The sequence below is a fragment of the Silurus aristotelis genome (genome assembly GCF_946808225.1).
Source record: "Silurus aristotelis genome assembly, chromosome: 10".
In the NCBI taxonomy this organism is placed as follows: domain Eukaryota; kingdom Metazoa; phylum Chordata; class Actinopteri; order Siluriformes; family Siluridae; genus Silurus; species Silurus aristotelis.
The window spans coordinates 2,467,436-2,484,117 of NC_139583.1; the positions used below are offsets into that span (position 1 = coordinate 2,467,436).

General features: G+C 40.5%; 1 protein-coding gene across 1 annotated transcript in view; it reads right to left on the minus strand.

Annotated features, from left to right (window-relative positions):
• The window catches only part of pepd (peptidase D), a 46,865-nt gene that overhangs the window by 7,560 nt on the left and 22,623 nt on the right, over nucleotides 1-16,682 (minus strand). Inside the window, exon 9 of the mRNA XM_083552437.1 lies at nucleotides 14,043-14,089. Within this exon, the coding sequence (XP_083408563.1) occupies nucleotides 14,043-14,089 (47 nt within the window). The remainder of the gene's footprint in view (nucleotides 1-14,042; nucleotides 14,090-16,682) is intronic.

A 16,682-nucleotide genomic window follows, 5' to 3' on the forward strand; every position in this document is an offset into this window, starting at 1 on the left:
TGTATGGAAATGAACTCTGTTTCTTCTCGCAATCAGCAAGACTTTGAGCCCTAAATCTTCGAGAGCTGCGGATTTTTGAACTGAGCAAACGAAAAACGCTCCGAAACGCTTAATATGTTTATGATACACAAACCTGGAGAAGGACGCCCAATCAATCAGCCTCTGGTGCCCAAAAATAACATCAAAGTCAATTTCACGTTATGGGATTAGCAAATTTCCGAACGTTGGGCCGCATTTTCAGAGCTGAACCACATCTGGTAAACGTGTATGCACGCTCATAAACACAATCATACGCATAAAAAAACGTGTTGTAAAGGAAGCAGTACATTTGGCCACACCCACAAAACTCCATAAAAGGAAACTCTTACAGAAAGCTAAAAAAAAAAGCGCTAGCTGGAGGCAAAACAAGAGGAAATCTGGAGTTGGCCAATACAAACCAGCACAGAGTCGCAAATGTATGTTTATTATTCGTGAAACCAAACTCAACATAGAGCACGAAGACAAATTATTCTTGTAAATGTTCTAAAGTAATTATAGTGTTTTAAATTATGTAAACCATCAGAACACCACACGAGACCTTTGCTGTGTTTCCACACGGACGGTTAATTAGGTGATACCAGAGAAACTGTACCTCTTTCTAACTTTCATACGGATTAAATAATTAGAGAATATTTCAATTCGATTGGTTTATTTTGGTTTATTTAAAAGTAGACATTTCAAAAGTTCAATTTATATAACTATTATGTGTTTGTGAAGAGAGACGACAGAGAGGCGGAGAGCGCCCCCTGTCTGTTTTCTTTATTTTACAAAAACCCAGCATTTTGTTGTTATTATTTGTGTATATAAATAAAAGTGGACCCTTTACAGATTCGAATGATGTATTGCTTTTATCTGTATGATCAAGAAAGAGTAATTTAAGTTTGTTTCTGCCTTATGAGGAAAAAAATAGCACAAAAAGCGCCGGTGCGTTTGTCGACCCCAGAGGGTTAATTGTGCGCATCGTCTGGGATTTTGGTGTTGATTTGAGACTTTGTGTATCAGTAAAACAAATGTTTACTGATTAAAAGAGATTTATTCTTTTTTAAAATGCGAGTAAAAAAAAGGACGTCGTAAAGAAACGTGTGTTGCGCTGAAGGGTTTAATTTCACCTCTTTTATATTTATTTATTTCTATTTTGAATAAAAACGGTCAAACGGAAATGCCTGCTGTATTAATCGCGCGTTAATAAAATTAGTGCCGTTGAAATGAATTAGCATTTTGACAGCCTTAATTAATTTATTAATACAATAAATGTTGTTATCTAATTAATGTATCCAGGCTGAACATTCACCATATCAGAGAAAAGATGATGATGATGATCAGGAAGTCAGAAGAAATTGGATTTCGACCAGTCATTGTTTTGTTTAAAATCTAGCTTAAGTGAAGCAGTCAGAGTCATATTTCTGCCCTCACCTAAGCTCCGCCCACAAAATAAGGTCACAATGTTTACCAACTGAAAAAGTTATGCAATAATGCAGCTTCTTCCATAATTTATTCATTTGTTTCGGGGTTTCTTTAAAAATGTATAAACCTGACAGCGAAAATCTGGATATTTAAGGGCCCAGCAGTGGTCGCTTGGTGGTTCTGGGATTTGAACTCATAACCTTCATTTTCCGAGGCATCACCCACTAAACTGCCACTGAGGATCTTATATTGTGAACGTTTAACCACACAGATGCTCTGACATCCCCATGCACCAGAGTTTGTCCTCTAATAAAAGAGAAGATTTGGGGCTCATTAGTGCAGGGTCCTCATCCTCAGAGCTACAACAATATCATTTAAGCCAACTATTTCTCCAGGATACCAATTAGCATCCCTCTCTAAATACCAGAGGTCAAATCCAGCTCCTGTGAACCGCCCAGACATGCAGGCCGCCCTATTTATACGGATGTTGGACGTAAAAAAAAAAAAAAAAAAAAATACTAATGACTGGAAAAGGAAAAAAAAAAAAGGCTGCAAAAAGGAAACAAACTCCCCGAAGGCAGAGCCGAGATTTTTCACACGGGCTGGCGCTAACCGCACTGCAGCGAGGTTTCTCTTCTCCTTGAAAGGTCTTTCATCTACCCACGCGAGCTAGCGCTGGGATCTGTCTCGGCATCGGTGTTAGCACGTATCGGTGCAACACTGTCGATCGGTGCCGATCCACAGCCAATGCTAATCCCAGGCTGCTTAATTATTAATTAATGTCATAAAAAAACAAAAAAAAACAAAAAAAAAAAAACAACAACACGAGCAGCAGAAAGAGAACTGGCCCAGTGTCTACAGTATGATTCTGGGGGGAACATAAACTGCAATCTGTCTCTAACACACTCACACACACACACACACAACCACACACACACACACACTCGGTCGCACACTTGCCCTGCCATCTTGTTCTACGTTTCTGATTAATATCCCACCGGAGCAGGCGCGGGGGCGGGAACACGCAAGATCTGGAGAAAGAAATGCAACCTTGCGTTCACAGCATAAATAAAGTTAAATGGATGTTCCAGAAGTGTCACCAGACAAGGGCAAGGAGATATATATATATATTTAAACACACACACACGCACACACAAACAGTTTGTAGACACTGGACCAGGCGCTTCTTGAACACACTGTATCCCCGAGTTCGAATCCCAGCCACACCGAACTGCCACTCCCGGGCCCCTGAACAAGACCCCTAACCCCATCACTGCTCAGTTGCATAAATAAAATAAATGTAAGTCGCTCTGGAAAAGGGCGTCTCTGGATGCTCAGCTGACTTCACTGACAATATTAAGGACCCACCATCATGCCTTATCTGCCTTCATAAACACTAAACATTACACAAATGTAAACCCAAACACTGTTACTTTATACATTACATTAAGACCTCTATTATACACCCCTGCACCTTTAAATTTAAATTTATCTGGAAAATATGATCACGTGTACTGCTTTGCTTTTACATCTGCTGCACCAGCTGTTCAGTCAATGTCTTTATTGCTATTTATTACTTATTTTATTCTTGTATAATCCCAATTCCAAAAATGTTGGGACGTTTGGTAAAAGTAACTAAAAACAGAATGCAATCATTTGCAAAACTCATAAACCCATATTTTATATTCACAATAGAAACATAGAAACTATATGTATAAATTAGGGTTTTTGAATTTGAGTCCTCATAAAGGTTGGGACGGGCAAAAAAAAAGTTAAGAAGAAGTCATGCGTGAAGGTGATCCAGAACGCTGCCATCTTCTCTGGGCCAATGCTGATTTAAAATTTACTGAGAAAAGTAAAAAACTGTCCTGTGGAACGATTAATTGGAATTTGAATTTCTTTTTGGAAACCCTGGACACCAATCCTCGGGACTAAAGAGGATAGGGAACATCCGACGTCTTGTCAGCGATCAGTTCAAAAATCTGCATCTCTGGTGGAGCATTCGAGCCTGTGGAATGGGCAGCTTGTACATTTGGAAAGGCTCCATCAATGCTAAACGTTATATGCAGGTTTTGGAGCAACAAATGCTTCTATCCATCTTTATCAGGGAAGACCCTTCATATTTGAGCAATACATTGCTAACTCCATCTATTACTACAGCGTGACTAGTAGTAGGAAAGTCTGCTGAACTGACCTGCCTGCTGCCCTGACCTTTCACTATTTAAAAATCAATCATCATGATGAAACAAACAACACAACAAAGAACACCCAGAACTGCTGAGCAGCTAGAATCCTGTATCAGACACATATGGGACAACATTCTTCTTCAAAACTTTAGCAACTGGTCTTCTCAGTTCCCAGTTGTATATGGACAGAAGACGTGATGCTACACAACGTTTTTGAGATATGTTGCAGGGTGTTCCTCGGTTGGACTAGAAAAGCCCTTTTGAACACTGTTGGGCTGAATGTGGACATTAACTGCACCCCAGGCCTCCTCACCTTACCATCAGTTACTTAACTTTCACAAAATCTAGTGGAACATCTTTCCAGAAAAGTGGAGGTTGTTCTTGTCCACATACTTATAGTACATGCATATAGTGTAGATCTAAATTGATTGAAATGCTGTTTATAGCATAGCTAAGTATGGTTAGGATTTAAACGTGTGATTTCTAAAATAATTGAAAAACAAAACCTGCCCAAAATGAAAGCATTGGTATATACAGATTTAAAGTTGTATGCAAAGGTTTTGGCACCCCTGGTCAAACTGAATATTTTCCAGTTCCTTATTTTTTGGTCACAATAAAAAAATTAGCATCTGAAAAAACATCTGGAATTCAGTGCTACTTTATGACTTAAAAACCTAATATCAGGGGTCCCCAACAAAAAGTTTTTCTTTGAGGGCCACAAAATTCTTCCATTCTTTAACGTGGGCCCGGGTCGGTCTTTAACAGAAAATGACATGGGCTGGACTGACTAGCAGTATTATTGTGAAGATTTAATTTAAAATGTATTTCTTTCGCCTCCTAATGCTGAATTAGTTTATTCTTTTGTTCCGCACCGTACAGACAAATGTCTGTTACCTTTTAAGAGATGTATCACCTATCAAAGGTTCGTTATTATTATCACATTTTTTCATATTCATTGCTATTAAAATCTAAACATTTAGTTATTTACTAAACTAATAACTAGGCTACGTTTCTTAGTTTAAAAGCCAGCCTTTATTATCAAATACAGATGTAAGTTAACATATATTCAATATATCTCTGGAAATGATCAGAAGACAAAAAGGGATTTAATTGTTGCATGGGCAAAAGTTTGCACACCCTGCCAGCTGTAAAGCGTCAGAAATTTAACTGAAATATTAGGACCATTTATGCAGGATAAATGATTGTTATTGGGAATTTTTTCAAGTATTACGCATTTGTACGCATTTTATGTTCTCACTAATTATTCAGTAAATAAAATACAATACTACTAATTTCAATGGCTTTATACTGATTTATACTCTTCCGTTTGAGCACTGTGATTAAAGCAATGACCGACTCCAACCATCTAAAACACATCTTTGTCTCTTTCACAGAGAAACAAAGCCTCTTTAGCTAGCTGTCCTTCTTCAAAGCAGAATGTTTGCTTGCTTAATCCTCCTTCATGACGGACACACGCTTAATAAGAAAAGTAAAATAAATCTGGCAGATGGTTTGGAGGAAAGGCAGGGCAGATCCGTGAATCTGGGTAAGCACAAATCCAATCAAATTCTAACCTTTCAGCAGGTTAAAACCACATTTCCTCTCCCCCCCGTAACACGAGGCAGCTGTTCATTAGCACAGAGCTTTTCCATCCCGGGCCAAACCTCGGTCTGTTCGCGAAACTCGGCTTTCGGATTTCATCTGCTTTCATCCACCTTCAGTCTTATTTTATTGAAAATACATATGATGGTAAATCCCCGCTGCTTCCCACACATACCATCTCTCGCTTCTTACGCAACGTCATCTTGACAGGCGGCTCTACGGAACGCTCGTCTGGCCGCCGGATCCCATCAACCAAAATCCCGAGGAATCACGAAGGATAAATAACGAATGACAAACAATCCGGACTTCTGCAGTGCATTCGAGTTGTAACGTCTATATTTACTAACTAAAAATAAAAAAATGGACAAACAGGTTGAATCTAATGTTCATAGTACTTTATCAGAATCAATCAATATCAGAATACTTTGTATTGATCCCATAGGGAAATTGTTTGGTTGCAGTTGCTTAAATTTTTTTTTAATAATAAAAAAAAAAGTAAGTAAAAAAAAGAAAAAGAAAATCGAAATGAATAGTTTAAATTAAGTGTTTAAATAAAAATAGAGGGAGTGGTGGCTCCAGCTGTTAAGGCGCTGGGTTGCCGATCGGAAGGTCTGGGGTTCAAGCCCCGGTATCGCTAAGCTGCCACTCTTGGGCCCTTGAGCAAGGCCCTTAACCCTCTATGCTCCGGGGGTCCCTTACGAGGGAAATATCAGGGTCCGTGACGTCGGAGTGACGTGGGGCCGCCTTCCCGCGGGCTCACCACCTGCAGGAGGGACCGTAAGGGACGGTGCTGTGAGGATTGGGCAGCAGTTGAAGGCGGGGGTCTGCTTAGACTGCTGCCCCCCGCGACCCGAATTACGGATAAGCGGGAGAAAATGAATGAATAAAAATAGTTAATTGAATAACTTTAAAAAAGTTAAGATTTTTATATAAAGTAAATAACTTAAATAAATTTAATTTAATACTTAAAAAGTTAAATGAATTTTTAATTACATTTGTAGCAACGATATGTGTAGCAGCAGTAGAAACAGATGGCGAAAAGTTCAGATTACAATAATCGAAATTTATTGCACAAGTAACTAATTACTATAGTAGTAGGATTGATGTGTCAAAGCTGTGAGGCAATGAGGAGAGGAAAAGAGAGAAGAAAAAAGAACAAAAGAGGAGAAAAGAAAAGAAGAAAAAATAAGAGGAGAGAAGAGGAAAAGAGAATAGAGGGGAGGAGAAGAGAAGAGAAGCAAAAAATTAAAAGAGAGGGGAAAAGAAGAGAGGGGAGAAGAAGAAAAGAGAAGAGAGGAGAAGAGTAAAGAGGAGAAGAGAAGAAAAGAGAAGAGAGGTGAAGAGAGGAGAATAGAGGGGTGAGGAGAAAAGAGAAGAGAGAAGAGGAGAAGAGAGGGGAGAAGAAGAAAAGAGGGGAGGAGAAGAGAAGAGAACAGAACAGAAGAGAAGAGAACAGAAGAGAAGAGAAGATGGCTAATTGCGTGGCTTGTGGCTCAGCAGGGAGGAAAGATGGAACACATACGAGAGCGTTGAGAAAAGTGGGTGGAAATGAGGAGGTTTTCTCAGGGCTGAGCTTCATGGAGGCTGATGGTGGAAATGAAACTTGATTCTGCTCTGGGATTTTTGCGGCAGGATGCAACTGGAACATCGTCTCCTCTGCCAGACCACATGCTGACATACACACACACACAAACCTCTAAGCAGAGACGAAGGAAGAAAAATCTAATGAAAAAAAAGGAGAGGAGGAGAAAGAGGAGGAGGAGAAAGAGGAGGAGGAGAATGACTATTCTCATAGGGGTTTGTTTTTTACACCACCTGATGACATGAGACAAAACCAACAGCACTTCTCCCTCACAACCCCTGTAGCAGCTCCAGCTTTTTTGAGATTTTGTGGAGATTTAAGGAGATGTTCCACTAGATTTTGTGGAGATTCAGGGAGATGTTCCACTAGATTTTGTGGAGATTCAGGGAGATGTTCCACTAGATTTTGTGGAGATTTAGGGAGATGTTCCACTAGATTTTGTGGAGATTCAGGGAGATGTTCCACTAGATTTTGTGGAGATTTGTACTCATTCTGCTACAAAGGTGTTAGTGAAGTCAGGTACTGAAGTAGGTGAGGTAAGGTGGCCTTGAGGCTCTATAGCAGATCTTCCACATCTTATAACCTATGGAAATCATATCTACATGGGCTTTGTGGACAAGAGCATTGTGATGCTGGACCAGGTTTGGATCTCCTGGTTAAAATGAAGACAAAATTTCATGCTCATATACAATTGTGTGCCTCCAGCTTCATGGTAGAATTTTGCAGAAGAAGGAGGAAACGCACACCATCAGAAAAATCGTGTGTCCTAATACTTTTGGCAACAGAGTAGTCCTGGTACACAACCATGCAACGAGATGAAGGAGAAAGACAGAAGATCCAGGAGTATGGTTTAAAAGCTGTGTGTGGAATTCAGCACTAAACTGTGAGATAGATTTCAGTATTACCTTCTCATTTCTGCATCTCCTCCATCACCCCTGTGTTCTATTTATAACTCGTAACCATAACAACAGATGCATTTCTTTACTAAACGAGGAAATTGCCATTCAGGTCGCAGGGTGTGTTTTTTTTTTTGCTCTCTGTTTGAAGGAGCTCTGCTTTGAAGAACCTGGTGAGAAGCGAATTTTCCGATCGTACGTGGTTCTGTCTTTGAACTTCTACCATGAAATTGGAGTCACACCAACTTCATGTATACAAGACTGCATGGAATTTTCTAGTAAAAAATCTTCCCAGAAGAGTGGAGCACATTGGAAGAGCAAATAGAGACTAAAGGTGGAATGGGATGAAAGCAGACTCCAATCTCATGCTCAGGTGTCCACAAACTTTTGGCCTTGTAGCGTTTATATCGATAGTTTCTGATACATCACTACCTGACTTTACTAATACCCTTCTCCCTGAATGAGCCCAAATCTCCACAAAAATCTCCAAAAAATCTTGTAGAACATCTCCACAAATCCCCACAAAACTAGTAGGACATCTCCGAAAATCTAATCAAACATCTCCACAAATCTTCCAGAACTAGTAGAACATCCCCACAAATCTAGTAGAACATCTCCACAAAATCTTGTGGAACATCTACAGAACTCACAATATCTAATGGAACATGTCCACAAAATCTATTCGAACATCTCCCCAAATTCTTACAAAATCCAGTAGAACATCTCCACAAAAAAATTACAAGATCGAATGAAGACTCAATGTGGAACGGCACATATTAATCTAATAGTTAGATATCCACAAACTATTGCTCATAAAAGACAGTACAGGACAAAGGAGTTTACAGTTAATAAGTTCACAACAGCACAGGAACTCGTCACGTGGATGTTCTGCAGCGTTCGATATGAAAGAGTTTCGGTATAAAACACTGTGATGTCGCCAGCAGCTCTACTTCGTCCCTGCAGTTCCTTCATTCCTTCATTGCTGAATATCTGCTTTTAAAGACTCACAATATCTGAGTGATGCCTTTGATTGCTGGATGAAGGAAATAGAAGTTTGAAAATCGTCAAGCGTCTCGTCTGGAGCGATACCGGTCATGGAATGACCCGCCCCATCACCGCACCTAAATCCTGTTCAACTGCTCTGGGATGAACAAGAAAGAAATCTCCAGCCAGAGACGAAAAGGCGAGTTTTACAAGGCAAAGTATTTCAGCTAAACGTTTGGAGAAACGGATGCTGAGAGCGTGTTCTTCATGAGGATTTTTCACTGGGAATAAATTCAGTTTAGAAACAAAAGGAACTTGAATATGTCTCTGGAAAACCATACAGGACCAGTAGTTTCCAAACCTTTCACATGCTCTAAACACAACAGTTCAATTCACCAACATTGTGGGGACTCTAGACTGGAGACCTGCACTCCTGCGGGACTCGACGCAAACCAGTGCGGCGCAGGAGGAGATTCGGTGGGTGACTGCGGGTGCGGGAGAATATAATTAGATATTCCTTACAAATATTTAAATAATAACTGACTAAAAACAAATGAACTGTTCCGTATCTACTGCACAAAAGCAACAATGACAACTACAATAAAATTAAATTAAATGGAAGCGAACTCTCGCACGGTAGACGATTGGCGCACACCGAGGCACAACCATCCTAGGACACCCTGCTTCACCTCGGTGTCAGGGAAACACCATGACCACCACGGGATCGTCACTGGTGACCAACGTTTACACCGTTCACACGTCTTACTTCAGCTGAGCGTTCTCACCACTATATTGCGTTTCAAGTCTTCTGTTAAAAAAATACAAAGGTTTTTAGTCCGCAACTTCAGCACCATGCGCTGTTCACTTTCACGCACTAACGCTCTTATCTGCCATCTTGTTTAACGCTCTCTGGACCGACCCGTGACATACATGTTCGCCACCCATCAGTAATTGGACACGCTAACCACTTAATTCTGCGTGTAGTATGGCTACGCTAGCGTCCATTTTTAAACCTGTGATATTAAAAGTCCCGGTTTGACTTGAACACCCATCGTAAATACACTATATCCTGTATAGTGTATATAATGTTTGAAAGAACTGTTCTTTTCACAGTAAGTCAAGAAATCCGCTGAAGCTCTCTGCGATTTCAGAACAAAGTCAGTCTTCCACCTACAGGGAAACGCTCTTGGCTGAGAGATTATCCGTTTAAGGCCTTATTCCACAACATCTGATGTCTGAAGTGAGCGCAGCTCCGCCAGGGAGCACGAATCGTTCGGTATCATCGTCTCACCGCCGAGGCTTTTGGTGACAGATGGTTATACTCATATGACTCAACACCGAGCACACACACACACACACACACACACACACTTCCACCCTCTACGCTGCACAGAAAACCTCTCACAGGAGATAAAGGAGACTCGGATCCAGGCTGACTAATGGTGACTGGAAGTGATGAAACTTCTGAAGTCTTTGCCCTTACATGAGAGCAAAATATAAAAATCAACTCCGGAAGAAGTCACGTATTTTGTTCTTTATATATAAACTGGAAGTCTGATCCGACTTCAATCTTATTCGGACCGAGCGTTTCCGCGTAAACGACTAACACACTAAAAATCCCGTTACACAGACATTGGATATCCGATCCAAAAATGGTATGTTAGCAACCGGATCGTTATTTAGCATCGATGTTAGCATGCACATGACTCCAGTCAAAGCCGCTTCAGAGCGTTAGCCGGGATCTCCGTTAATGTACCTTCTGTTTTTTTTTCATACGTGGCGAACAAACAAACAAACGGCAAATGTAAAAAAAAAAAGTTTGTGGACACCTGAGCATTGGATCAAGTCTATTTTTTTGACATCTCTATTCGACATCTAGTGCCCATTCACTATTATAATGATCTTTACTTTTATTTTGCATGCTGTATGTTGACGTATGGAACGGAAGCCATGCCGGGTTGGGATTCCTTTTACTTTGCGCCTCCAAACCTTCCTGCTCCAAAACAACCCCAAACCATTATGCTTCCACCTCCATGTTACCTCCTGTTATTGCCCGAGGTGACAGTTTGATAGAACCAGCATTAAATGAACGATACAAACCAAAAGCATGCGTCCCTCAAAAACCTTAAAAGCCTAAAAAGTGTTTTTAAGCTTTTCTCAGGTAATGTGTAGTTATTAAAAAAAAGGTCACGATGTCCTGGTAAGATCCATGTTCACTTGACAATAATTTATCTTCTACACTTTCCCAGATCCAGGCCTGCATGGTTTACCCTTTAAATCTGATCACTCCAATGCCCCTTTCGTGCTCTTCCTCATAGCCGCTGGCCTTTATTTTATGACAGATCGCTTTTCATTTGTCCTTTAATCCATTTAATGACACACATCATACATCGCTGAAGATCTCAACACCACACTTGTGCACAATGTCCTTAACCCTGACATTAAAACCCACTGCACTGTAGCTTCATGGCGATCCATCTGACGCGAAACAGAGCGCAGCACGAAATCAGAGCCGGGAGCAGTGACGAGAAGACGCGAGGATTCGCTCTCTGCCACGCATCGCATTACAATTAAATAATTACATTTCAGTCTCTTCCTCTGCGTTCAGTCACTGCAGCTGAATTCAATTAGCGGCCGTTCTAAGTTTCCAGTACTGCAAGACGAGTCCTGGAAGAAACGTGGCCGTTAATGCAGAATCAATGATGACCAGTGCCATCGATTCGAAAAGAGGTCATGACATCATCGGCTTATTCGAGCTGGTTCAGAATATACACGACATCGCAGAAACAGTCTAGTCCTGAATTTAGATAGATAGATAGATAGATAGATAGATAGATAGATAGATAGATAGATAGATAGATAGATAGATAGATAGATAGACAGACAGACAGACAGACAGACAGACAGACAGACAGACAGACAGACAGACAGGGCAGTGCTGGTTCAGAGGATAAGACTTTGGGTAACTGATCAGAAGGTTGGGGGGTTCAAGCCCTGGTATTGCCAAGCAGCCACTTTTGGGGCCCTTGAGCATGGCCCTTAACTACTCTATTGTACTGTAAGTCACACCAAGTCAACTTTAAGACTATTTTAAGATCCTTAGAATGAAATTTAAGACTTTGATCACAACACACACACATACTGTATTGTTATATTGTCCTTAAACTGGCCTTAACCGAGCCATAAATAAATTTTTTCACGCCTTTATCTCTGAACTCACACTTCGTTTTTTGTCTGCGGTACAATCCGACAGAGACTCGCTCCAATAACAGGGAGCAGATTGGCTGTTGCATGTTGGTCTCATTTGTAGTTGTAATACAGCGAATTATATTTAAACCAGCTAAAGAAAGAACTACAACAACCAGAGAAACTAACAAACAAAAACATTGTGAAGTGCTGCAGGAGTGTTTTAATATATAAAAAAATAAAAAAACTGCAAAGTATTTTTTCACCATCCTGAAAGACAAATTGCATCAGTGAAAAGATATGCTGCGTCACTTCACCGTCTTATTATAGCGCATACTGGAACTGATGAGAACAGCAGCAACACCAGCTTTTCTCTACCTGCTTTTCTGCTACATTTTTTATTATTGATTGCAGCGTTGAGCCTGAAACAGGGTGAGGTTAAGAATCCGTGAGCTTCCTCAAAGTAAAAAAAGGTACGTTTAGAAAGCGAACGTGAAGACGAGAAGGTGCTGAGAAAAGGGTGTGCAGTGAAGAAGGTCTACATGGTATAAAAGAAATTTGCTTCCTTTAATATTCCACGCGAAGGATCAAATGCCACGAGCCGGTGCAGATGTTCCTCATGACCTCGCCCTCGCACAAACCCCAGAGCATGGGCAAGACAAACACTTATTACCGCCTAGCTATTAGCCAAACCACCGTGTCTAACCGCTTCCTTCAATTTAGGAAGTGCAAACCATTATCTCCTGCTAATATTCCCTTCCCACTAACCCTCAGAGTCGTGCACCAAGGAAATGAGATGAATCTGGTGAGCGGATCTTCACTCGAAACCCAGATTGGAGATAAACGACATTAATTTCTCAATCAGGGAAATCACATGACCACCGGAACGGTTTATTATATTCCGATGGACAGGACGAATTTCATGTCGAGAAGAAAAGCAGAAGGAATATGTGCTTGTTGGATTTATTTGGTTTTTGCTTCGTAAATGGAGAACAAATTATGAAACCATTGACATGTTGAACAAAAAAAAAAAAAAGTCCCTGAACACAAATATTAAGGCAAAATTCACCTCATTTATCATTTCTTGCTGTTGATTTTTTTATTTGATTTTCGGGTTTGTGGAACTCATGGACATTAGGATGAGTTCCCTTTCGAGTCTGGTTCTTCACAAGGTTTCTTCCTCATAGCATGGCTCACTCATTAAAGATTAACTTGGAGACTAATTTATAAATGTAAAATTAATATTTGTATTGTTTGTATTTCTGAAAAAATATTTTGGGACGATGTCCGATGTTTGAAGCATCAGACAAATGCATTGGGTAATTAGATTATTGGGTTATTGGACATTGATCATATTTGGTATTGTGAGATTTTTACCATCATTTGTGTAAATAAAAATGGAGGAATAGAAAAAAGCCATTTTTTCTTTTTTTTTTGTGGATTAGCAACACCACAAAAAAAAGTTTAAAAACATAAAAGAAACAAAAAAGTGTCGTATTTTATGGTTTACATTTTTATCAAAATACAGTACAAATAACCGAAACGTAAATGGAGCATATTCAATACAATGAAAATCTCACGGTTTATTATTAGGAAACAGAATTTTCAGATTTTTTTCTTTTTAGATTATGACTTTTTATTCGTCCTGTCTGAGAAAAACAAAAAATCAGTTTTGAAATGAAAAAATCTGATGACACCCTTCTGCGAAATGGAAGTAACTCTATAACTGGTTACTTACAACTTGTAGGATGTTGTAAGATGTACTGTATGGAAGGAGTCTCCAGTGTCTGCGGTATAAATCAAATACTGCGGTAAAATGCAGAAAGACCCCCCCCCCCCCCCCCAAAAAAAAATAAAATAAATAAATAAATAAATAAAAATTAAATAAACACATAAAAAATGGTTTCCTTGGTGACAAGCTGAAACACAACAATTTAGGAGGTGCTTTTGAGGAACCTAAAACCCTTGATTATTGGGGATTATTTTCCTGATTAATTTGATTATTGATGATTATTTTTCTGATTATTGACACATGACTTATTGCTCTTATATAAAGGAACTGAAAGCTGCTTTAAGAAAAAAAGTGCTATAATTTTCCTGCATTATTTGTGTTCTAAAGAAAAAAACCAAACAAAAACGCAGCAGAACATCACACACTCTTACCTTTCCATTTCATACTCTTTGTGGCCGGGCTTGATGTGCTTCATTACCTGTGGAAGAGAAATAAATAAATTAATAAATAAATGAATGTTCCACTAAATTTAGTGGCGATTTAGGCACAAGGGTGGGGACTGTGTAGACTGGATGAATTCCATTACTCTGGATCATCTCGGAGATGTTTCTACACTGATTGGAGTCCAGCTGTGGCAAATCAAGTGATTGGGAAAGACACACACACACACACACACACACAAACACACACATAAAATGCAAAACCGAACCTTCAGGAGGTCAAAGGAACTTAATGGATTATTAATTGTATTAAAACACACAGATGATGATGAAAGGAAGATTTAGGAAGTTCTTCTTAGAGCTGCTTAGCTTTAGGGCAATCAGGGTAGAAAAACCTTGGAAAATATGTGACCAAGAACCAGATGTTTCCTCTGAGGGAGCTCCAGAGGTCATGGGTGGAAATGAAAGGAACTTTGTGAGAACTTAGAGTAGAGGAACTTACTGCAAACACCCTACTGACCTGGATATTATGGCAGAGTCACCACTACACACACTGTGTGTGTGTGTGTGTGTGTGTGTGTGTGTGTGTGTGTGCTAAAATCCTGTGACAGAAGCTCTGGAGTGCTCTGGAGTGTTAAACACTCTCCACTGTACAACTCGGCTCTCAGCTTCAGGCCAACAGCTAATAAACACCATCTCAATTTCTGACAACACGACCGGCCATCAAATAGCACTCAATTTTTTTAATTGCACATCCGGCTGATGAGAAGTGCAGTGAGGACTGAGAGAGGAAGAGAGAGAGGAAGAGAGAGAGAGAGGGAAAGAGAGAAAGAAAGAGAGATGATCATGAGCTGGTTTAATGGAGAATGTTGGCCCATCCAACTGCAGCTCACAGGAGAATCCGGAGGTTACTAAAGGATTACTGCAGACAAGTGTATAGGGTGGGTGTGTGTGTGCGCGTGTGTGTGTGTGTTTTACAAGTTAGTGTTAAAGTAAACGGTGTCATCAGGTGCTACAGCTTTTGGAAAGATCAAAAACCTTTTCGCCGTCTCAGCAAAAACAAGCAAAAATGACATGTAACGTTGCGTAAACGGTGCGTCTCAGAAAAGTCTCTCAGAACGTCTCCACCGGCACGTCCTCTTTATATTTATCAGATCTGACAAGCTGGAGTGCAGACTGGTGACCAGACAGACAACTTAAATGAGGTCTGGGATCTAGTGGATTCACGAAGCATGGCCCTGAATGCACACCTGCTGCGACTGCAGTCTGAAAATAATATGAAACCTAATGATCTAAAAGGAACCTGAAGCGGACCACGCTGGTATGAGACACTTTTTTGTCTTGCGAGCTGTTTTTAAAATGATAAATACATACATACTGTACAAGATGGGATCAAAAAGGTTCACGACCAGTTTTGTAACACGTCAACAGATGGCAGAACGCGCAGTCACAGAGAGCACCGACCTTCATAAGTCAGTGTGCTGAACGAGATCAGGAGCTGTACTAACTGCTGTTCTGTCCACGTGCGATTTCACCAGGAACAGCAAGTTAGACCAAACATGCAGTATTCGTCTCCAGTGGCAACACCGTCAATAGCAAGTTCTACTGCCAGGTTTTAATGTGAAAGCGAACGGATCGGTGTTTGCGCTAGTCACGGAACTTTTTGATACCCACCTCACAGTCTAAAAATTAAAAGGAACTCAAGGATCTGAAGGAATCTGGAAGCTTGTAAACCCTATGTTTGTTCTAGCAAGCGACAGAAACCGAGATCTGAGAGCGTGATTTATTTTTTTCCTGATTCCTTCATGCAACTGTTTGAACCAATTGTTTGGATTCGCCGCTTTAGCAAGACGCTTCTATCTATCTCGCACACACGTGAGAAATCGCATGGAACGAGAAATTCGCAGTGCACTGAAAAATTCTGCTTCTCAAAGAAACTAGCTAAACTCAAACAGAATGAACATTTGTTTGATTAGCATGCTCCGCCCTCGGCTTCATGCTAGCCCCGTTCTCAGATTAGCAGCACTGTACTAGCTGGAACTAGACACCGGGGATCTCTGTGACCCTTATGTGTACTTGTAGCAGCTCTGTAGGCATCTCATGAGAGGATGAGGAGATGAAACCACGGTCATACGTAGGGGTTTTTTTGTGCTTCAGTCAGTAAAAGGGAAGGAGGTAAGAAGTGCAGGTGTGATTAGGAAAGTGCTGGAGGATCTTTCTGGTGTTGCAGCGGTGAGAATTCATTCCCCAAACTCTCCTGTCCTTCAGCTCAGGGATGATGTGAAACCTCAGCGAAATACAGAGCAAATACAGTATGAGGGCAAGAGAGAGAGAGAGAGAGAGAGAGAGAGAGAGAGAGAGAGAGAGAGAGAAAGAGAGAGAGAAAAAAGTTAGGGAGAGATGAAAAAGAAAAAGTGAGAGGGTGAGGAAAATAAGTGAAGAAGACCGACAGAAAGAAAGAGAGAGAGAGAAAGAGAGAGGGGGGGATAAAGGGATGGAGGGGAAAAGAAGGAGAAAGAAAAAGATTATGGGGAGACAGAAGAGAGGAAGAGAGAGTGAGGAGCAGGAAGGGAAAAAAGAGAGGCTCTGAAAGAGAAAGAGGCAGAGTGAGGGAGGGATGGAAAGGAAAAA